Here is a 24281-nt window from a genome sequence, read left to right as displayed (position 1 = left end):
AACGAAATTTAGTAACACCATAACTTAATATACATGTATACAGTAACAAATAGCTAAAATGTTGTTTTATTGGCCAGTATTAGACAATTAAACCAATCAGTGCATGTAAAGGTACACACTAGTGTAATGAAAACATGTTGAAAATTCATTTATAAAATTGGCTGTAGATTGATGAGCAAAATGTATTCATGTCATCCATGCCTGTTTACCACGCAATAATTCTAGAATATAACAAAAAAAAACCAGAACAGAATACAGGCTTTTTCCCAACTAACTTCATCGTCTTTGCGATGGGGATTCAAAAAAATGTAATGGGAAAAATTTAATCTTATGTATTTCGGTGTCTTATAAAAAGGAGAAAGATAACACACACAGCCATTTTATGCCTACCGTGAATAAAGCAGTCAATTATGTCTTTTCATTTTTCTCGCAAACATAATCACAAAATATTACTACATTCTGCTGATCACAATTCATTTCTGTAACAGTTAGTATTTCATCGCTTGATGTGTGTAGTTGTCTTCTAACGATATTATATTTTTTCTTTCAATCTTGTTGATTTTATTTATTAAGTGCTAATATTTTGACTGTTCCAATTTCTTTTCATACATGGAAATCTTAACATAATAAGTCAATGGTTTTAATAGAAAATGAAGACGCGTATTAGTCTTCCCAGAACTACTATTGCCAGATTTCAATAATCTACAACACGACTGTGGCATGCAGTCGTGAATTACCTTAAAAGGATCATGTTTTCGTTTATCATCATTATTCTGAATTTCCATTTTATTAATTTCTTTTATAAAAATTGGTGTTAAAAACTTAATCATGCTTTTTCATTCGAGAAATATAAAGGCAACCAAACCTGCCCAAATACGCGACCGAAAAAGGGTTAGCACCGTAATTATGTAACTGTAAAAGGGTTAGCACAGTTAATAAACCATCACCGTAGTAGTATGTAATGTGTTCGTCGTTTAGGCGGGGGTAATTATTTGGAGTTAACTTGTGTTGAGTATTGCGAGATAGTAGATTTACAACATTATACATTATTAAGTAGAAATAATGAAATAGTCCATGCATAGTACATTCATTGAAAATCTACTATCTCGCAACGTTCAATTCTAGTAAGCTCAAAATTGATCGACTGTGCCACGACGGACATATATATACTGACGCCAAAATGTTCAGCGAATTGTCAGTCGTTTCCTTAAAACATGCCTTGTTGAAAAGATGTTTGAAAATGATATCAAGTATTCAAAATGTCGCAACTTTATTATCATATCATTTCTTTCCATGAACAATACAGAAAGATACAAGTCAGACTAACAGCTTTTGTAGATTTGCAATGATACAGTTCAAGTTATCCTCTTTAAGCTAGTTTGTTTATCTTGTGAATGTAGCTCACTACAACGTTCATCTGTAATTGTTGTCTGATTTAATTAAATCTTCGTAAAAACCTTATCTATTGATGTTCACGGCATGTCATTGTCATAAGTGTTCGTACTGCCTGCCTCAGGTGTTATTGGATACACTAATTAAATGAAAATCAATTGCCTGATTTCTAACGAATTTAGTTTGTCGTTGACCATACAATAAATTCTTAACAGTTACGATATATGAATAATAATTGCCAATTACAACTTAACAAGATACATTGAACTACATAATTAAAAAGGTATTTTAACAAGTTACATTGGACTACATAATTAAAGAGTTATCTTAACAAGAAACATTGGACTATATAATTAAAGAGGTATTTTACAGAGGAAACGACATATCGTAGAAGTGATGAAAAGGTGTTTTTATAAAGTCGTTCTTTCCTCCATTGCATGTATAGTGTTTTTGAAATTATTACAGAATAAAGGGATAAATACATTGTCACCGAGATATATGCAGAGATATGATGGAAGTACAGATTCTTTAGGAAGTGCACCCAACAGAGACGTAACTTCGAGACAACATGTGCCTTCTGATTCTGTGCAGATCTATACAGAGCCCAGTTCTGAAATTTGTGTTAAACGTTTCCCTAAAGCAATAATAGCCGGCGTAAGTAAATGCGGAACTTTTGCATTGCTTTATTTCCTAAGCAAGCACCCAGAAATTGCTGCACGCGTCAACACAGAGAAAGAGGCCAATTTCTTTTCGCAAAGCGGATCATATCACGAAAGATACAATGAGTTATTTCAAACATTTTCTAAAATCAATCCAGAAGAAAGATTATTAAACATAACGTCACAGCAGTGGAATCATTCTAACGAGAATGGCAACTTTAAACGGCCATCGGACCTGGATCTTTACCGTGAAATTATGCCATGTAGCTATAGCAACCAGATCACGATGGAAAAATCTCCATTGTATTTCTTTTCCAAATTTGCAGCTGAACGAATAAAGGCTTTGGACGCAAACATAAAACTGGTTTTTATAGTAAAGGAACCGGTGGAGAGAATACTGTCTCATATTGCTATGTTCAATGACCGTGGCATAATTGATCCTAATTTGTCAGTGGAAAATACTGTATTCGCAAAATCAGCGGACAGTAGTAACAAGACCGTCGATGGAGATGCTAAGGTCGTTAGGGATTCAGATTACCAGTTGCATATACGATCTTGGTTGGATCATTTTCGGCGTGAACAAATACTGTTCATTGATGGAGATGAAATGGTGCGATACCCCTTAGGTGAGTTAAAGAAAGTGGAAAAGTTTCTTGATATAAAACCATTCTTTATTCGATCGATGTTTAAATATAACGAATCAAAAGGGAAATATTGTTTCGTGAATGGAAAAGACAGTGAAAGCGAATGTCTACGGAAAAGTAAAGGAAGAGAACATCCGAAGATCAACGCTGAAACGAGAAAACTTCTTCAAGAGTATTTCGCTCCAAAAAATGAACAATTTTTCCGTTTAGTGAACAAAACATTTGACTGGTGAAATTTCTAATAAATGTTTTTGGGTGTGTTATAAAATCTCCCTCATGTGTGTTTGCACAGGTTTGGGTTGAACTTAGAATTACCTCCCATAAAGAAATACCTGAAATAATACTAACGTATACAGTGTGAAAATCGAACAACCTGTGTTTGCTTGAACATTTTGTCATTGCGCAGGAAATTGAAGATTTTTTATTTCTTTTGTCTTATATTTTAAAAGGTAAACGTTCTTATGTTTGTGTCAATCGCTATTTCAATGGTAGAATATGCGCCGAGTACATTTTAACACTCATAAAAAATTTCTGAAAACGGTTAAGTCTAATTTGATGCACGGAAATAAATTTGATCTTTTGACTCCATTTTGATGTTTAAATGAGTATGTCTTTTCAGTTGCTTTGCAATGGAGCGGAGGCAATTTATCAATGCATTAAGTTGAATATATTGTTTTACTATATGTGTATATTTTTTACTTAAATGCAGAAAGAAATATGTCTACATTCGTTTTTAGTATCGTCAATCTAATTATCAAAAACGCTCATATATTGCTACAACTGTAAAAAATAGTCCATTTATTGTCTCTCCAAATTAAATTTGTGTTTAGGTGATTATTTGTCACAGTTCAGTTCCTGTCATAAACGCATTCATTTCTGTTCTAAATTAACGACATTGTTTGTATACAAAGAACTTGTACTTGATAAAGAAAATCGGAATTTGTTATGAGTAAAATTCATTAAAATTTTCGAAAGAAATGGCAGTAAATGTTACGTATGATAACAGTTTCTGCATCGTCTGAATATACATAACTTTATATATTGAGATGCAAATGTATATAGCATTTTATTATTTGTCATTAGTGTTGTTATTGCCAATTAAGCTATTATATACATGGTTACAATCTTGCTATCAGTAATAAGTATTTTCCAAAAATGCATTATTTAGTAAGTAGTTAAAGGTTTATCACTCAAAATCTATGTTTGTTATGAATGTGTATGTACCAATTTTAAATACGAGTGCCACTTTAAATGGATATATTTTTTCATAAAATTATTTCAAATTTACAAATTTAGGAAATTACTTACTTTCTTGATTAGTTGTGTAAATACCAGTGCTGTTTTAACAAATTGATAATATTGTTTTTGAAAAACAAATTGTTTCTCTTATAAAGTGGGTAAATAAAACAAAAACTGAATGATCAATATCGTGTTGAAAATGGCCTGTAGAAAACAAGATAATAGACAATATTATATTTTCCCAAGCAGATCCTGAAAATGCATGTAAAAACAATGTTTTAATTTTTTCTTCCAAAGATCACCATTACATGGGCATATACAAATACAATCTTTAATATCTTCAATTTTACAATATCTGAATAGTTTTCATATTCTAAAAAACATAATTAACTACATAATTATAGAATACAACTGTTATTTAACGTACCCCACCAATCCTGCTAAAATGTTTTTTATCAATTTTCATTCTAAACTCTTCGGCCTTTTTCTACGAAAACAACCTCGGATGTATGCCAGTACATTAATAGAAGTAGTTCGTAAAATTTTGAATTATATCATTAATCAAATGTAGTGTTTTGCCTGTATTTTTAGATCTAAGTTTAAATTGATTGCCACTAAAGTGCATAATTGCAAACATAATTAAGTTTCCCAAAAGTAAAGTCATAAAGTTTAACTGCTAAATTAAAATAAATACGCGATCTTCTTGCAGCGTAGTTAATGTGTACCGATTTCGAACACTGTAAACCGTCTAAATACATCCGAGGTTGTTTTCGTATAAAATGGCCGAAGAGTTCCGAATGTATCAATCTTATCTAAACATTAACAAAAAACACCATTATAATCTGTATTGGCAAAAGTGTCGATCGTATAGAAACAACAATCATTAGATATTTTCTTAACATTAAATACTCCTTTTCTACGACTATCACTCGGTCGAAGCTTGTTAATTAATGTACAGTTCTTTGAATAATAGTAACAGTATTTACTACTTTAAACCCTTGTTAACAATTCTTATATATGGACGTATAACAGGTATTTCCGAGTTCACAATATATACAGGCATTATGGTCCGTGTGTTCAGAACTGTGTTTAAGTTAACAACGTTGCTAATGTAAATGTTGACTTCTCTGAAAGTTTAATGGATACACTGTATTTCTAATAAAAATTGACAGAACTGTTTCATCTGTATTTGTTTATATTTAAAAACAAAACAACAAACACATCATCAAATAGTTCACGTCTAAAGGTTAACAACGACGACGTTAGTCAATTTTGAAAAACAGGAGCTGGTGAAGTCGAAACCATTTTCCTATGTAAGTCATATTTATAATAATAATCCTAAGTACTTAAGATATAATTCACCCATTTAGGATGACATTAAAGCATTTAGATCATACAATATCTCATTCACCGGTTTCTATCATCCGGAAATTACCAGAGACATTGCGTTGATATATGCAATATGGCTTCACAAGCAAGCGCATTCGTAAAAACTCGGCCATCTCCGGCAAGCTTAGTCAATCATGTTGGATACTGGCTGAGGTGTTGCGACTGAAGTTTCAAGTTTCATTTTCAAACAACTCAGTTCAAACAATATGACAGCATGTGCATGTGAAAAAGAAATACATTATAACAACGAGGCTGTTATAAAAAGAAACTTACAATATACAAAGGTACAAAGCAAATAAAACGGGAGAGACATATGTTATACAATGCTTTATATGAATATGTGGAGAGTTATGGAGTATCGGATACATGTGTTGTTGTACAAATATATTAACAGTTTTAAACAGTTTTACTATTTTCTTCACAAATTGACACAACGTTTTATATTTCGACATTTGAGTGTTACACATGCACATTAGATAATTAAATGTAATGACATTCGGATTAACATAGTTTTTTATCAATAAATCGCTTTCTGCTATTGTTTAAAGCTATACATTCAAGTAAATATTGATATTCGTCTCCAATGCTAATGTTTGCTTGACACAAAGGACATTTTCTTGATGACATATCAAGTCCAATCCAGCTTCCTGTCTCGATAGGAAGACGATAGTTTCTGTTTCGAAATTTAATCATAAACTTTAACAATTTGTAAGGTGTAGTTTTTAGATAATTCTCAATTCCGAAATCGTTCTTAAACAATTTATACTTGTTGCATTTACTGGAAGTGTTAACAATGCTATACCATTCATTTAAAATAAAGCAAGCGTAGTTTGACATTTGTTTTATCATAAACCTTTCATCATATACCCATGGTCTGTCTTGTACTATAAGTGTTAACAAAATTGATAAGGGACGTAACCATTGTATTAAAAAATTAATTAATCTAACGACGCTGTCACGCTGTTTAATATATCTGATACAGATTATATCTTTGATATTAGTTCTGTATGTTAAATATGGTAATATGTTAAATCATATTATTTCTTTAATTCATTTGAGCTTCTGTATTATATTAACTTTTTTATAATTTCCTCAATCATTTCATGGTGTATATGAACGTGAGAGAATTTAGAACTTTGTTTAAATTGAGTTTTCTATTTGCTTTTATGAACAAACAACATACATGATTTGGCAGATACTCCTTTGAACAGAAGTTTGTTTATCGTTACCTAAAATCATTCAATTTCCAAAACCGTTACTATCGCGTTGTAGCAAAACAGAAAATATCTGTTACATGTTTCAATAACTATTAACAATTGAGCTTTTTTCACTCTCAAATTTCACACGAAATTAATATTAATGCATGTCTGACTCACTACTACGTGAAGAAGGCCCCGTAGTCTGATCGTATTCTGAGAATAACTGTTCGGCAACATTGCTCACTATCTAAGTACACTATTCTTGGAGTTATTACTAGTATGTCAGTTTTGATAAATCAGTTCCCAAGACGTGTTTCTGGTTTGTAAACGTCTATTTTTCTTTCTGTGTCATTGTCATTGACCTGGTTTATGTTTTAACTTTCGACTACTGGACTTGTTTCAGTAGTTTTTCATATAAATATTGGGATGATGTACACCAAACAATGCAACGCCGATCTATTTTCTCTATTGATACTGATATCATCTCGTTCTGACTAATTGGTAAATTTTATAATTTTTGTTTTGTTCAAGTAATTTGTTTTATATTTTTATCAGCCCTATCTGATCAGCCATTGAAAATGTTATGTTAGATATGTATGTTGATAACGTACATTGGCTCGATAACGTTAAGATTCTCACACGATACGGTAATTTTAAAATCACTGTTTTCTATTAAAATACGTTTATGGCCCGCAGCAAAATGTTATACGTTAAAACATTTTCATTTTATTTTATTTTCCTTGGGCAATATATATGTCATGTACAAGTTTTCATTATAAGAGAGTAATAACAACAATAGTACAATTAAAGTTTAACATCTATAAAATATTAAGGTATTTAAGATTGATTGTATAAACATTTCACAAAAGGAAGAAATTGTCAAAGAATTATAATGATTTACAAATAAAACAACATTAGGGTTAAGACATATGCATTTCCACACTATAGCCCATAAATTTTTACAACTTATTTTCAATGGGTCCCTTTTAAATACAAATTGCCAAAGGTCAAAATATTGGCTCCATTTAAATATAACAGTTTTCACAGATACCCAGAAAATGGGAAGCTAATGTTTTCTAATAAAATACGTTATCTGGGCATTCTTTGTATTCCAGTTACAGATTTAGGTAAATTTTTACTCCATTCTTAAATGCATATTTGTTTTTGGATTGTTATTATACATAGTGGCAGCTTGTTCCTGTCAATAATGGCTTCATAATAAAAAGTAGAATTAGTAAAACTATTTCACTGAGGCTAATAAAAATTACAATCTGAGCAACTAATATTATTCAAATACATGTCAGACATCTTGGTGAAATTACTATGCATATAGGATGGACTTTTTTGTTCACAATTTTATGCACATGGTTGAGAGTTAGTTGTCTTACTCTATTTTCAATATCTAACCATCCAATTCTTTTAAAATCTAATGATTAGAAATGTGATCTACATTCATACCGATGCATAAATATAATGACTTTGTTTTGAGCAATTTGTAGCTTATTTTTCAATTGTTCAGTAAGACCATTATACCATTATATGAGCTAGCATAGTCAAAATGCCATTGACTAAGAAAATTACATAACATGTGGCGAAGATTCAAGTTAAAAAAGATCTTTGTCTGTACAAGAACTTGATCATACAGTTTACTTTCCTTACTATATTGTTTACAATTGAATTGGCAGAAAGATCATTGTTTCACAGAAGATTGTAAGACAATAGTAAGACCATTGCATTTGATAGAAAAAAAATGAATTTAGAAAGTTAACGTTTTCATCCAAAAACAATAAATAATGTGTTACCCAATTAACGAAATTTAGTAACACCATAACTTAATATACATGTATACAGTAACAAATAGCTAAAATGTTGTTTTATTTTTAATCAGTGCATGTAAAGGTACACACTAGTGTAATGAAAACATGTTGAAAATTTATTTATAAAATTGGCTGTAGATTGATGAGCAAAATGTATTCATGTCATCCATGCCTGTTTACCACGCAATAATTCTAGAATATAACAAAAAAAAACCCAGAACAGAATACAATATTAATTCGCCTGAAATTCTAATTCAGATGTCGCCGAATATCATACAAATTCGGATGGCGACAAACAAGTTTACATCTATATCAATCGTCTTTTCAATTGAAATTATAAACATTATATGGAAAACAAACAAAGTAGATGATATATTGCACACTTCACACTGTTTTCTGATATTGGTGTTAATTAAAACAATAACACACTATAACAATAGAGTTGAACCTGGGTTTGGAGGATGAACTTGCAAGTATTTTAGCGGAATATAGGCATTAAATGTTGTTGGATACAAGTGCAGAAATTGGAGTGTATTGAGGGGCCAGGGTTAAGCCCGGATGGTTTAAAACTAGGTTTCTTTCGAGTATCCCCTAATGTTTGGCTAATAACAATTTGCGGAATTTGATCCTTGCGGAAATTGTGAAGGATATGGATAAAGGATATAATTACGCAAAACATTTTCGTTACCACAGCATTAGTTTTTATTTGGTTAACACATGTCAGTGGGATGTCGCTTGGGTTCTTTTCTTCTATTCTCTGACCAAGGAATACCCTAGCAGAGTAACATGGTGACATAATATTTTCATATCATAGAATCTATGTAGATTTATGTTCGTTATAGAACGTGCCATGCCAGTATAATATACATTTCAGTATTTTTATGTAAATGTCTATACAAAAATATGTATAGTCAAATCAACATTTTTTATGGAAAAAGTTAACAAATATATATCTAGTTAATTTGTTTTATTTCTCATGTCGTAAAATTAATAGCGATAGGGTCGTGTACCGTAATCGCTTTTATTTTCACATGCGATCGTCGGTCATGTTCATCATCGGGACGAACTTGTCAGCTCGAGCCATTGAGGTGAGGATGTAGTTACAGGTTTTCTCCCTCTCACATTCGTTTTTTTAACATAAGTTATGTTTCTAGGGGCCTTAACAATACAGTTATTGAATGTATAAGCAAGATCGATTGCTTGTTTACAAAGTGAAAAAAAGAAAATTGCGTGACTTGAAACTGTGTTTTAGTCAAAGTGTACCTTTCTTATACCTACTTTAACTATTTTATAGTGTTTTTTTTCTTCATATTTTTCTTTTCAACGGCTTGTGGACTTAACATTGTCACTATACGGCCATTTTTATGTTCAAGCACCTATTATGTCTGGCGTGGAAGGTTTATGCAGTTTTTGTTCGATACAGAATCAGAATAAGCGTGCGTAAATGAATGTGTAATTAAGACACGAGCTGTAAGACATGTTATTTTTTATAGCAAAAGGCAATTTGCTACCCAAAAAGAACGTCTCGCGTATTTTATATGCAAAATTACTACCAGATACACTTGTACACTATTCTAGCAATTTTTATATGTGCTCAAAAGTTATTACTCTTTATATCAATGTAGGAACTCTTGGTGTAGCAGAACGTCTCGAAATACGTAAACAAATGCAAACATTATCAGTCTGATACTATTTTACCAAGAAATTCATAGTAATATTTTAAAAACAGTCGTAGTTTATGCCTTTCGGCAATTGTTAGGCAATGGATAATTTGGCACAACGCTGAAATACAAAATATGTATATGAAATAAAAAATAAAGAAGACATTGAATACTCCCAAATACATCATCGTACACTGAAAATTGTTCTCGTGGGAGGGTGTCTTGGATGGAAATTGCCCATCATTTATGTATTGCGTTATGTTATCTTCTCAAGTGTATTTTGGCACAGTCGATAAATGTCAGATACATATCCCATAGTTTGTCTATCAAAGTTATTCTCGTTCACCAGAGTGATGATGATATGCGTACCACAGATTTAGATTTATCATGATAGAACCTCTGATGAATGAGAATGATCAATGTTGATAAGGCGTATAAGTTTTCGCTAAACACTGACTTGTCAGCCGTGGTGAAGTTTTGCGTTGCACGAAATGTGTTATTTTTTTCAATAAGTAAAAAACTCATATTTGATAATACAAATTAATTACTGCATTCTGTGTTTAGATTTTAATGCATTATCATGTTTAACGCACTTGAATGTGATGGTCAAAGCAAAAACAAGCATTTATGCATTTATGAACAGATAAAAAGCTTTTATGGTATTAACGCATGTTATGTGCCCGACACTGCCATGATATTTACGCCTGTTATGTGCCCGACGCTGCTATGATATTTACGCATGTAATGTGCTCGACACTGTTATGATATTTACGCATGTTATGTGCCCGACACTGCTATGGTATTTACGCATGTAATGTGCTCGACACTGTTATGATATTTACGCATGTTATGTGCCCTTTTACGCATGTTATGTGACCGATAATGCTATGGTATTTACGCATGTTATGTGCCCGACACTGTTATGGTATTTACGAATGTTATGTGCCCGACACTGTACGTTATGATATTTACGCATGTAATGTGACCGACACTGCTATGGTATTTACGAATGTTATGTGCCCGACACTGTTATAATATTTATGCATGTTATTTGACCGACACTGCAATGGTATTTACGAATTGTATGTGCCCGACGCTGCTATGATATTTATGCATGCAATGTGACCGATACTGCTATGATATTTACGCATGTTATGTGCCCAACACTGCTATGATATTTACGCATGTTATGTATTTTCTGTGTTGATTAAATCGCCGCAAAAACGTTATCTATTGATCACAGCATGTCATTTTCATATATGTTTATACTGCCTGCCTTGGGTAATATTGGGTATACTAATTGAATGAAATTTTTTTGCCTGATTTCTAACTAATTTAGTTTGTGTGACCCTCTCGTTACAATCGTAACAACTCGGCCATCTCCGGGCAAGCTTCGAGATAGACCTCGTAAATAGTAGTAAGGATATACGAAAGTGCGATGCGGCTGCCGGCGATTAACACTGTTTTCAATCCGCGTAAAGAAGGCCCATTGTAACAACAAGGAAATGGATTTTGTTAAATTAAATGTGCTTGTTTAAGAGAAAATATTTATTGTAACCTCAAAGAATGTTCGTTTTATGGATATTTAGATGTTTCCTTATAGTTGAAGCACTCTATTTCCTCTAGAAAAATCGTGAGCACACAGAAAAACCGCAGAAAATGTACTTGACAGTCATTGAAATGATCATACGGTTCATGGCATGCATGAATCATTACATCGGATTAAATGCATGCATGGACTAAATGTCAACATTTTCTCAACAGTTAATACCCTATGAAATGTAAGTTTTAAGTCATACTTTGCCGTGTTATTTTTTCACACCATGTCTTGCCATTAAAACAACATTACTATTCTGTAAAATCATTGATTGCATTGTGCAGACTTTTGTGGATTGTGGTAGGATGGGTGTGAGCTTGGCACCCAGTCAGCTTTACCAGCTGAAATCTATGCATGCTTTTACTTCAGCATTATTGGGTTTGGGCTGCAGTTTTTTTTTGTGTAAACAGTTCTGTGGGGTTGAGGTGGGGCGGTGACTATCTACGCAGTAAGCTCAATTGTTGGAGTACCAATACAACGTTCATGTGGATATGCACCAGACAATTGTAACCACGGCCTCCCCATCTAGGGAATAGTGGGGACTTTGACTTTCAGTACAGCCAACCCCGGCTAAAATCCCCACCCTGCGCGGACGATCCAATGGCAAAATCTCTGCCAAATGCCCCCACACCCAAGGGACTCTAGGTAAGGTCCATTCCCCTCTATATTTTAAGCGAAGATAAAACCAACGCATTCAACCACCACTGCAGGGCCACCTGATAGGTAAAAACACGGCCCATTTCCCCTGGTTAACCCCAGTATTCCCCCTGACCTGGGGTGGGAGGGGGGGGGGGGTTACAATTGACTGGTGCACTAAGTTGACAGATCTTGTCTTAAAATTGTATTTGTTCAAGGCAGATCATGCTTCACTTTACCTCCTAGGCTGTGGATAAAACCCACTCATTAGAAGTTTCCTTACACATTATACTTGTCTAAATCTATAATTATTAGTCTCAATATCTTTGAGTAAATTGTCATTTTTTATTAAAAACAACAACACCAAAAGAGTAACTGATAAGATACTCAACTGATTCATTTTTTTGTAAATAAAAGCCTTAAACAAATATTTAGCCAGGTTACTAAGCTTTTCAGCAATGTATACCAGACAATAATACTTAACCTATTTTGAATAATTAGCCTTTAGATCACTCTTCACCAAATGACTCTTTTATGTCCAACTCCATAATTTGCAAACAAGAATAATTACAGTTTGGATCAACATGTCTCTTAATTTTATTTTTAATATTAGTCAAGTAATAACAGAGCCATGTGTATGCAATCCAATGTAAAACTAATGATAAATTAGTTTTTGCTCCCATTTTTACTTTCATTTCTGTGGCAAGACCTTTTAAGTGCATTGAGTCTTTTGGGAGACTTCACAATATTTCTGGCGCTTAATCCCCATATATGGCTTTAAGTTGCCATACAAATTTAAGTCTTCATTACAAAATATACTGTATGTCTCCTCTTTAACCATAAACACACAATGAGAGGACTATTTAAAGCATTACCATGTGTCAGAATTATAGATCTTTCTTTACATTTTATTTGTCTAATTGTATTACCGGTCTCTTTAGCAATATCCTTGTGCCTCTTTGAGTACTTGGCTTGACAGTTTGGTTTTTAATACATTGTTTTGAATGTTTTATTTGTACACAACAATGGTGATGATGATGATGACACTATGCTATGCCAAAACCTCAACACATTTTCTTCAAACAAAAAAGGATTCAGAATAACTTTTATTACATCATTTGAGAAAATAAACTCATACAATCAACGAAATAAACATGTATCAGCCATCCGTAAAATCACAAGCCATGTTATGTGTTTGTTAAATTCAACTTAATAAAGAAAATTAATATTGGTTGCAGTAAGCAATGCGCATCACTTCTAATAAACATTCCAACAGACTGAAAAATAAATCAACACAAATGGAAAAACTGTTTGCAAGTCAGCTAGTACTTATTTTATGCCTTATCAGATTGCTATGCAAGCTGGAAGCTTACAAAACCACTCTTAAGTCTGTTGCCTAAGAAGAAACAAGTATGGACATCCTTTTCCTGAGGTCAAGAGAAAGTATCTTGGAGGTCTTGAACTCACAACCTTGAATTTGGGGCTTATCCTCTAGACCACTTTCACCTTTTCACATTTTAAAGAGCCCAGTTTACAATATGGCATTTGCAAGGATGTGCTCTATTAACAGATTTTCTGCAGTCTTAAAAATTGAACTGAACAAAATAGTTCTCCTTTATTTGGTCTGCCGATGCCATCTGTTTCTGTTTTTGAAGTTATCTTCCCTCCATAATATAGGAAAACCACTTAAAGCGTATATAAATCCTTTATCATTTTACCCTTTTAAAATATATGTTCGGATTTATTTAATAATCACGGACCAACAGATGACTTTTATCTTCAACTTCACATCAATATGTAAGTCATCAAATATTTGAGATGACAAGATGTTCCACTGAACGCTTTGTTTCCATCTTGCACTCATTTTTCCAAGGAAGGCGTTGCAGTTGTGTTAAGATGATTGCCATGCATTGCAGGTCAATCCTCATACAATGGCATTTTTGATTACATTTGGATTCCAGTGCCTGAAATAGAAAACAGAAAATACAACAATAATAGGAATTATATTTTCAGATCAATTATTTTAAAAGCCTGTACAACAACAGAAAAGTATTCACAAAACATTAAGTGCAACACCAATTTAAAGCTGCATCCTCACAGTTTTACTGTTCTGACACCTTTTTTATTTTTGTCTTTAAACGAGCCAATTGGCAATTATTGAGCAAATGTATGGAAACCAGTGATATTAGACTGCTGACATAATATCAGATCACAGTCTTTCATATACAAGTTTGAAAATTTGGTAAAAATTCCTCCAACTAGTCATATAAGGTCACACATAATAGAACAGATTTCAATTGTTTGGAAAATATTTTTTTGCTATTGCTTTAAGCCATATAATTAATTATATGTGTAAATTTAATTTAATTACTCCTTTGGGCTTTTGAAGAATGACCAAGAAGAGCTTGTCAATCTGTGAGAGAGCAGCTTTTAGCTCTGGACTGCTGGTTAATTAAAAAATATGAAATGAAATTGTTATCATGTTTAAATTCATCTACTATGTTGATATTTTAATACTGTCAATCCTTGTTGGTTAATTGTACAAACATGCAGGTACTTTTGGGCTTAAACCAATAGGATACTTGACTGTTAAATTATTGTCCGAATTTCGAAAATAGCACAACCATTACCTCATCTGCCTTTTTTCATTAGAACAAGCCGGGAATCAGAGTCAGCTGCACCCCTGGTACCATACTCTTCTCTGAAAATGACAATAAGATTAAAATTTAAATGTCTGCATTTCATTGGCACAGTAAAAATGTCAGCATTTTTCAATGTTTCTGCATCACCACCACTGTTGGATATCAAAGAATTTAGTCTTGAAAGAAATGTGTGCTGGTTTTTGCGTTCAAACTCATTTTGTTAAACCAATAGAATGAAGATCTAATTAATTCATTTAGAGAACTATATTAGTGAACAGGGCCGAGGTATTCAATTGTGCCATTACATTAAGTTGTTTGCTACCAACACTCACGGAAATATAAACCATACATCCTTGGTTAAAAGAATGTAAATTTTAATTATAAAAAAATTAAAGTTAATGATATGAAATGTATGAGATAAATACACTGAGAAAGAAAGTCTAACCTATTATCGATATAAGTAAAGTCAGATTCAGACTTATTTGTTATTTAAAAAACAAACAAATAGAGTATTTGTTTTCTTAATTTTTGCCACTGATCACTGGAGCTTCAAAATTGTAATTTACTGAATTAGAATCTGTCAAATGAAAGAAGACTTTACCCCACCCACTAAGAATTAATGACATTTCCAATTAGTTTCTCATTAGGGCTCTTTTAAAACTATTTTTATATTTTATTAAAATATAATAGGGCTCTTTTAAAACTATTTTTATATTTTATTAAAATATAATAAGTATAAAAATAACACTTACACACAAATAAGTGGTAAAGGTTCGTTCCTCATTCTGTCTTTGGACTAACATATCTCTTGGTTCTTTGAACATCTTCTTGGTCGGCCATGATGGACTATTTTCTTACGACCCGTATTATATCCGAGGCCATATCTTGATACTAGCCGAGGAGTTCCGATTGCCTCTCGTTAGTGATACGTTTTATCATCAACAAATCAGTAGTATGTAGCCCTAATACTGTGCGGTAGAGTCTTTGTTTCTTGCCGAGTCACATTGTTCTAGACTGGTACCCTCTTTCTCTTTTTTTCAAAAAGAGACCGGTATCAGGCTCAAGACCACAGTTATCTGCCCCCCGTTGATCCGGATGTGAATACAGAAACAAAGAGTGCTTGTGTTCAAGTATCAATATTTTATTAAAATTGAATGAAAAAGAAGCAAAAAATGTTCTTTTTGCAGAGAACTTGACTGAATTTGACACTCTATTGCAGAAATTGATAGTTTTCAATGTAAATATTGGAAAAATCATAGCTTGTGGAAGTCTGAAAATTAGTTGTTTGTAGCCGATTGACTCCCTGGCGGAAGGGTTATGTATTTGAACTCAATTTTGACAGTCGGGTCAATGGTCAACATGGTGTTTTCTTGTGATTATATTTTGTGTCTTGAATTGTTCTAGAGATGCCATGTCCTTGTTTTTCAATTGGGGTGTGTATAAAGTCAAAAGCCAGGTTAGTGTCTATATGAAACATAACTGTGGTCTCACGCCTGATATAGAGGAAGCTTTTGGAGGGGTGGCCTATTTTAAATTGTTATAAATTCTTAATTTATACAGCTATCTGGTTGAAATTTGGCCAGTTGACAGTGCTTAGCCATAGAATATTGGTGTTTGAGTATGAAATGTGAAAATCTTATATTACATAATATAAATTAATAATATATAATTTTCTTATATATTTTTGACATTTTAAAAAAAAAACTACTTTCACTTTCAATTTAATGTTTGGAAATAGTTCCAAATGATGGTAACTAATGAATGAAAGCCTCACTTTCAATTCCAAAGTATAAATGGAGGGATTTTTTTAACATAGGAAGCAGACCCAGGAGGAACTGTCTGTTGAAGACCCCCCCCCCCCCCCCCACCACCAAGCTGCCCACCAGAGGCCAAGCTGTACTTGGTGTTTGCCAACATGCTGTAATTTGTAAGTACTTCAAGATAAAATATTAGAAAATGGTATCCAAACTGAAGTACAAAGTGAGACAGTTTGGTCATAAAAGCCCATTGAGACTGTTTGTTCCATTCCTAAATGAATTTCTTTCATGTTGTCAATCATTTCTGATGTGGCTTTGATAATAATATTATTTTCTAATGAAACTGCTGACTTGTATCAGTCTTTGGTCTGTATTGTGCATCTATTCACACATTTTGTTTGCTCTTTTAAGCAAACATTACAATAATTGCAAATTCTATAAGCAATTATACAAAACTTACTGCACATAGGATGCAGAATGATGTTTTATTTAGTGTGCATATGATTTTCAGCTTATGGACAAGAAAACATATACTTTAACAATCACAGCAACACAATGAGATCCCAATTTTAAAGAAATAATGCCACCTTTCATTAATTCATTAATTCATTCTATCAATCATTCATATGTATATTCATTAATTCATTCATTTATTCAATTTATTCATTGAAAAACTTGACATTTCTCAAGGCAAAATAAATAAAAAGTGAGCAGCTTTCATAAAGAATAGAGCCTTTTCCCTTAATGCATTAAAAAACACAACCTTAATACAGTATAAATGTTTTAAAAACCCTAATTTATTGCTTATTTTAATAGCCAGCCTGGTTGCTGTAGCCACAGAGGAATTTTCAAGGACAAGAACCAGTGCTGGTAAAACTGTGGTCTCTGTGGTTTTCCATACCGGCTCTCGGCAAGGATTTTCAAGAAAGGAATACCATCTCCAAGTAAGAAGAAATTCTAAGCATGTCTGGTTTGAATGCTTGCAAAATGCATCTGGGTACTCAATAAGATGAGGTTTACCTTTGAGTTGTTAAAAACTGATTGCAAAATGTCCAAAAGACTATATATTCTATTAAATTTGTCCTGAAAATCTTTGAATTCATGAACTTTTCTGCATATTTATCACATTTATGACTATATCAAAGGTTGTGTATGCCTCAAATGAGTGTTTACAGGCCTTTTTCAAACTTTAACAGTAGTGGCAGATAGTTTTATTTGTGTAAAACATTGCTTTTGTGTCTTGCTTGCAGATCATGATGTGCCAATAAGCTCCAGTTAGCTGCGGCCTTTTCCCCAGGCGGTAGTCCTGCAATCTGAATCCAGGAGATGCAGCTCTGAATCCAATATTTCAGAAGAATGAAGATGTTAGTCAACTCTGTAGTGCTTGTTTGTGTGTAAATGATTCCAATGAGTGAGATTTATAGCAAATCAGGTGTAAATAAGCATCTTATAGACAATAGTGAAGTGCTGTACTCTGAATTTAATGCCAAATCTAGCCTTCAAAACAGATTCTTAAAGTAATTTTTTTTTAAAATGGGCATAATAATGCTATCTCTGCATTTTCTACATCATGTAGCCACCTCATACATGAAAACACTAGCAGTTGTCATGAATCTTTAAGTTTTGGTGTGTTTTTTGCCATTTCCTTTGTTGCGCCATTTGTCCCGGAAGCCAACAATTTGGCATATAGTGTTGTTTAGACTGTCTATTAACACATTATCACTAAATTTCTTGTGTTAAACTGAACAGTTCTGTTACCTTTGTATATAAGTGGACCAGAAAAGCAAAATTTTGACAAGTTGAGGCATTTCAGTTGGGCTCTATGTCATTTTTTATATAAAACACTAAGCCGATGAAGTGGAAAAACTTTATTTTGCTTAGAAAAAATCTTAAAAGAGAAGGCAGGCCAGTTTTGTGGTGCTGTTCTATAGACACCATTAAAAGCTACAAGGAAAACTTTACTTGGTCAAATTATTCCAATGCATAAGGAAATAATGGCTCTTCAAAGGTTTGCGGCTTAACATTTGAGGGAAATGGCTGTTTCTGCTTTTTATGAAAATACCACAGGTGCTAATACTTGTCTCATTCATTTAGTGTTTGATATATCATTGCCAAACTTTCAGTATGTGTTGCATATAGCCTGAAGCTGAACTATAGGAGTTTTGAAGTCTGTTTCTGAAAAAATGTTGCTTAAATATATAGAGGAAGCTTTTGGAGGGGTGGCCTATTTTAAATTGTTATAAATTCTTAATTTATACAGCTATCTGGTTGAAATTTGGCCAGTTGACAGTGCTTAGCCATAGAATATTGGTGTTTGAGTATGAAATGTGAAAATCTTATATTACATAATATAAATTAATAATATATAATTTTCTTATATATTTTTGACATTTTAAAAAAAAAACTACTTTCACTTTCAATTTAATGTTTGGAAATAGTTCCAAATGATGGTAACTAATGAATGAAAGCCTCACTTTCAATTCCAAAGTATAAATGGAGGGATTTTTTTAACATAGGAAGCAGACCCAGGAGGAACTGTCTGTTGAAGACCCCCCCCCCCCCCACCAAGCTGCCCACCAGAGGCCAAGCTGTACTTGGTGTTTGCCAACATGCTGTAATTTGTAAGTACTTCAAGATAATATATTAGAAAATGGTATCCAAACTGAAGTACAAAGTGAGACAGTTTGGTCATAAAAGCCCATTGAGACTGTTTGTTCCATTCCTTAATGAATTTCTTTCATGTTGTCAATCATTTCTGATGTGGCTTTGATAATAATATTATTTTCTAATGAAACTGCTGACTTGTATCAGTCTTTGGTCTGTATTGTGCATCTATTCACACATTTTGTTTGCTCTTTTAAGCAAACATTACAATAATTGCAAATTCTATAAGCAATTAAACAAAACTTACTGCACATAGGATGCAGAATGATGTTTTATTTAGTGTGCATATGATTTTCAGCTTATGGACAAGAAAACATATACTTTAACAATCACAGCAACACAATGAGATCCCAATTTTAAAGAAATAATGCCACCTTTCATTAATTCATTAATTCATTCTATCAATCATTCATATATATATTCATTAATTCATTCATTTATTCAATTTATTCATTGAAAAACTTGACATTTCTCAAGGCAAAATAAATAAAAAGTGAGCAGCTTTCATAAAGAATAGAGCCTTTTCCCTTAATGCATTAAAAAACACAACCTTAATACAGTATAAATGTTTTAAAAACCCTAATTTATTGCTTATTTTAATAGCCAGCCTGGTTGCTGTAGCCACAGAGGAATTTTCAAGGACAAGAACCAGTGCTGGTAAAACTGTGGTCTCTGTGGTTTTCCATACCGGCTCTCGGCAAGGATTTTCAAGAAAGGAATACCATCTCCAAGTAAGAAGAAATTCTAAGCATGTCTGGTTTGAATGCTTGCAAAATGCATCTGGGTACTCAATAAGATGAGGTTTACCTTTGAGTTGTTAAAAACTGATTGCAAAATGTCCAAAAGACTATATATTCTATTAAATTTGTCCTGAAAATCTTTGAATTCATGAACTTTTCTGCATATTTATCACATTTATGACTATATCAAAGGTTGTGTATGCCTCAAATGAGTGTTTACAGGCCTTTTTCAAACTTTAACAGTAGTGGCAGATAGTTTTATTTGTGTAAAACATTGCTTTTGTGTCTTGCTTGCAGATCATGATGTGCCAATAAGCTCCAGTTAGCTGCGGCCTTTTCCCCAGGCGGTAGTCCTGCAATCTGAATCCAGGAGATGCAGCTCTGAATCCAATATTTCAGAAGAATGAAGATGTTAGTCAACTCTGTAGTGCTTGTTTGTGTGTAAATGATTCCAATGAGTGAGATTTATAGCAAATCAGGTGTAAATAAGCATCTTATAGACAATAGTGAAGTGCTGTACTCTGAATTTAATGCCAAATCTAGCCTTCAAAACAGATTCTTAAAGTAAATTTTTTTTAAAAATGGGCATAATAATGCTATCTCTGCATTTTCTACATCATGTAGCCACCTCATACATGAAAACACTAGCAGTTGTCATGAATCTTTAAGTTTTGGTGTGTTTTTTGCCATTTCCTTTGTTGCGCCATTTGTCCCGGAAGCCAACAATTTGGCATATAGTGTTGTTTAGACTGTCTATTAACATATTATCACTAAATTTCTTGTGTTAAACTGAACAGTTCTGTTACCTTTGTATATAAGTGGACCAGAAAAGCAAAATTTTGACAAGTTGAGGCATTTCAGTTGGGCTCTATGTCATTTTTTATATAAAACACTAAGCCGATGAAGTGGAAAAACTTTATTTTGCTTAGAAAAAATCTTAAAAGAGTAGGCAGGCCAGTTTTGTGGTGCTGTTCTATAGACACCATTAAAAGCTACAAGGAAAACTTTACTTGGTCAAATTATTCCAATGCATAAGGAAATAATGGCTCTTCAAAGGTTTGCGGCTTAACATTTGAGGGAAATGGCTGTTTCTGCTTTTTATGAAAATACCACAGGTGCTAATACTTGTCTCATTCATTTAGTGTTTGATATATCATTGCCAAACTTTCAGTATGTGTTGCATATAGCCTGAAGCTGAACTATAGGAGTTTTGAAGTCTGTTTCTGAAAAAATGTTGCTTAAATATATAGAGGAAGCTTTTGGAGGGGTGGCCTATTTTAAATTGTTATAAATTCTTAATTTATACAGCTATCTGGTTGAAATTTGGCCAGTTGACAGTGCTTAGCCATAGAATATTGGTGTTTGAGTATGAAATGTGAAAATCTTATATTACATAATATAAATTAATAATATATAATTTTCTTATATATTTTTGACATTTTAAAAAAAAAACTACTTTCACTTTCAATTTAATGTTTGGAAATAGTTCCAAATGATGGTAACTAATGAATGAAAGCCTCACTTTCAATTCCAAAGTATAAATGGAGGGATTTTTTTAACATAGGAAGCAGACCCAGGAGGAACTGTCTGTTGAAGACCCCCCCCCCCCCACCAAGCTGCCCACCAGAGGCCAAGCTGTACTTGGTGTTTGCCAACATGCTGTAATTTGTAAGTACTTCAAGATAATATATTAGAAAATGGTATCCAAACTGAAGTACAAAGTGAGACAGTTTGGTCATAAAAGCCCATTGAGACTGTTTGTTCCATTCCTTAATGAATTTCTTTCATGTTGTCAATCATTTCTGATGTGGCTTTGATAATAATATTATTTTCTAATGAAACTGCTGACTTGTATCAGTCTTTGGTCTGTATTGTGCATCTATTCACACATTTTGTTTGCTCTTTTAAGCAAACATTACAATAATTGCAAATTCTATAAGCAATTAAACAAAACTTACTGCACATAGGATGCAGAATGATGTTTTATTTAGTGTGCATATGATTTTCAGCTTATGGACAAGAAAACATATACTTTAACAATCACAGCAACACAATGAGATCCCAATTTTAAAGAAATAATGCCACCTTTCATTAATTCATTAATTCATTCTATCAATCATTCATATATATATTCATTAATTCATTCATTTATTCAATTTATTCATTGAAAAACTTGACATTTCTCAAGGCAAAATAAATAAAAAGTGAGCAGCTTTCATAAAGAATAGAGCCTTTTCCCTTAATGCATTAAAAAACACAACCTTAATACAGTATAAATGTTTTAAAAACCCTAATTTATTGCTTATTTTAATAGCCAGCCTGGTTGCTGTAGCCACAGAGGAATTTTCAAGGACAAGAACCAGTGCTGGTAAAACTGTGGTCTCTGTGGTTTTCCATACCGGCTCTCGGCAAGGATTTTCAAGAAAGGAATACCATCTCCAAGTAAGAAGAAATTCTAAGCATGTCTGGTTTGAATGCTTGCAAAATGCATCTGGGTACTCAATAAGATGAGGTTTACCTTTGAGTTGTTAAAAACTGATTGCAAAATGTCCAAAAGACTATATATTCTATTAAATTTGTCCTGAAAATCTTTGAATTCATGAACTTTTCTGCATATTTATCACATTTATGACTATATCAAAGGTTGTGTATGCCTCAAATGAGTGTTTACAGGCCTTTTTCAAACTTTAACAGTAGTGGCAGATAGTTTTATTTGTGTAAAACATTGCTTTTGTGTCTTGCTTGCAGATCATGATGTGCCAATAAGCTCCAGTTAGCTGCGGCCTTTTCCCCAGGCGGTAGTCCTGCAATCTGAATCCAGGAGATGCAGCTCTGAATCCAATATTTCAGAAGAATGAAGATGTTAGTCAACTCTGTAGTGCTTGTTTGTGTGTAAATGATTCCAATGAGTGAGATTTATAGCAAATCAGGTGTAAATAAGCATCTTATAGACAATAGTGAAGTGCTGTACTCTGAATTTAATGCCAAATCTAGCCTTCAAAACAGATTCTTAAAGTAAATTTTTTTTAAAAATGGGCATAATAATGCTATCTCTGCATTTTCTACATCATGTAGCCACCTCATACATGAAAACACTAGCAGTTGTCATGAATCTTTAAGTTTTGGTGTGTTTTTTGCCATTTCCTTTGTTGCGCCATTTGTCCCGGAAGCCAACAATTTGGCATATAGTGTTGTTTAGACTGTCTATTAACATATTATCACTAAATTTCTTGTGTTAAACTGAACAGTTCTGTTACCTTTGTATATAAGTGGACCAGAAAAGCAAAATTTTGACAAGTTGAGGCATTTCAGTTGGGCTCTATGTCATTTTTTATATAAAACACTAAGCCGATGAAGTGGAAAAACTTTATTTTGCTTAGAAAAAATCTTAAAAGAGTAGGCAGGCCAGTTTTGTGGTGCTGTTCTATAGACACCATTAAAAGCTACAAGGAAAACTTTACTTGGTCAAATTATTCCAATGCATAAGGAAATAATGGCTCTTCAAAGGTTTGCGGCTTAACATTTGAGGGAAATGGCTGTTTCTGCTTTTTATGAAAATACCACAGGTGCTAATACTTGTCTCATTCATTTAGTGTTTGATATATCATTGCCAAACTTTCAGTATGTGTTGCATATAGCCTGAAGCTGAACTATAGGAGTTTTGAAGTCTGTTTCTGAAAAAATGTTGCTTAAATATATAGAGGAAGCTTTTGGAGGGGTGGCCTATTTTAAATTGTTATAAATTCTTAATTTATACAGCTATCTGGTTGAAATTTGGCCAGTTGACAGTGCTTAGCCATAGAATATTGGTGTTTGAGTATGAAATGTGAAAATCTTATATTACATAATATAAATTAATAATATATAATTTTCTTATATATTTTTGACATTTTAAAAAAAAACTACTTTCACTTTCAATTTAATGTTTGGAAATAGTTCCAAATGATGGTAACTAATGAATGAAAGCCTCACTTTCAATTCCAAAGTATAAATGGAGGGATTTTTTTAACATAGGAAGCAGACCCAGGAGGAACTGTCTGTTGAAGACCCCCCCCCCCCCACCAAGCTGCCCACCAGAGGCCAAGCTGTACTTGGTGTTTGCCAACATGCTGTAATTTGTAAGTACTTCAAGATAATATATTAGAAAATGGTATCCAAACTGAAGTACAAAGTGAGACAGTTTGGTCATAAAAGCCCATTGAGACTGTTTGTTCCATTCCTAAATGAATTTCTTTCATGTTGTCA

The 24281-nt window shown here is 32.9% G+C and overlaps 1 protein-coding gene and 3 long non-coding RNA genes across 4 annotated transcripts; 3 read left to right on the top strand and 1 right to left on the bottom strand.

The window, feature by feature from the left end:
• Nucleotides 1-1890: 1890 nt before the first annotated feature.
• LOC128235960 (heparan sulfate glucosamine 3-O-sulfotransferase 1-like) lies at nucleotides 1891-2928 on the top strand. Its single transcript, XM_052950745.1, has one exon. It carries the CDS (start codon nucleotides 1891-1893, stop codon nucleotides 2926-2928), a length of 1038 nt encoding a protein of 345 aa, XP_052806705.1.
• A 10398-nt stretch (nucleotides 2929-13326) lies between these two features.
• On the bottom strand, nucleotides 13327-15785 carry LOC128235308 (uncharacterized). The gene is made up of 3 exons (XR_008261183.1): nucleotides 15628-15785; nucleotides 14864-14934; nucleotides 13327-14197 (listed from the first exon to the last, which is right to left on the bottom strand). It is a non-coding gene; the product is annotated as an uncharacterized LOC128235308 (long non-coding RNA).
• Nucleotides 15786-19473: 3688 nt separating this feature from the next.
• Nucleotides 19474-21632, top strand: LOC128233973 (uncharacterized). Its single transcript, XR_008260829.1, has 3 exons — nucleotides 19474-20027; nucleotides 20334-20447; nucleotides 21601-21632. It is a non-coding gene; the product is annotated as an uncharacterized LOC128233973 (long non-coding RNA).
• A 292-nt stretch (nucleotides 21633-21924) lies between these two features.
• LOC128233972 (uncharacterized) lies at nucleotides 21925-24082 on the top strand. The gene is made up of 3 exons (XR_008260828.1): nucleotides 21925-22478; nucleotides 22785-22898; nucleotides 24051-24082. It is a non-coding gene; the product is annotated as an uncharacterized LOC128233972 (long non-coding RNA).
• Nucleotides 24083-24281: the final 199 nt, after the last annotated feature.

The sequence above is a fragment of the Mya arenaria genome, chromosome 5, assembly GCF_026914265.1.
Source record: "Mya arenaria isolate MELC-2E11 chromosome 5, ASM2691426v1".
Lineage (NCBI taxonomy): Eukaryota > Metazoa > Mollusca > Bivalvia > Myida > Myidae > Mya > Mya arenaria.
This window is presented reverse-complemented; position numbering and strand designations above follow the sequence as displayed.

Coding starts and splice junctions, on each gene's coding strand:
- LOC128235960 (XM_052950745.1), top strand. CDS start 1,891: ATGCAGAGATATGATGGAAGTACAGATTCTTTAGGAAGTGCACCCAAC.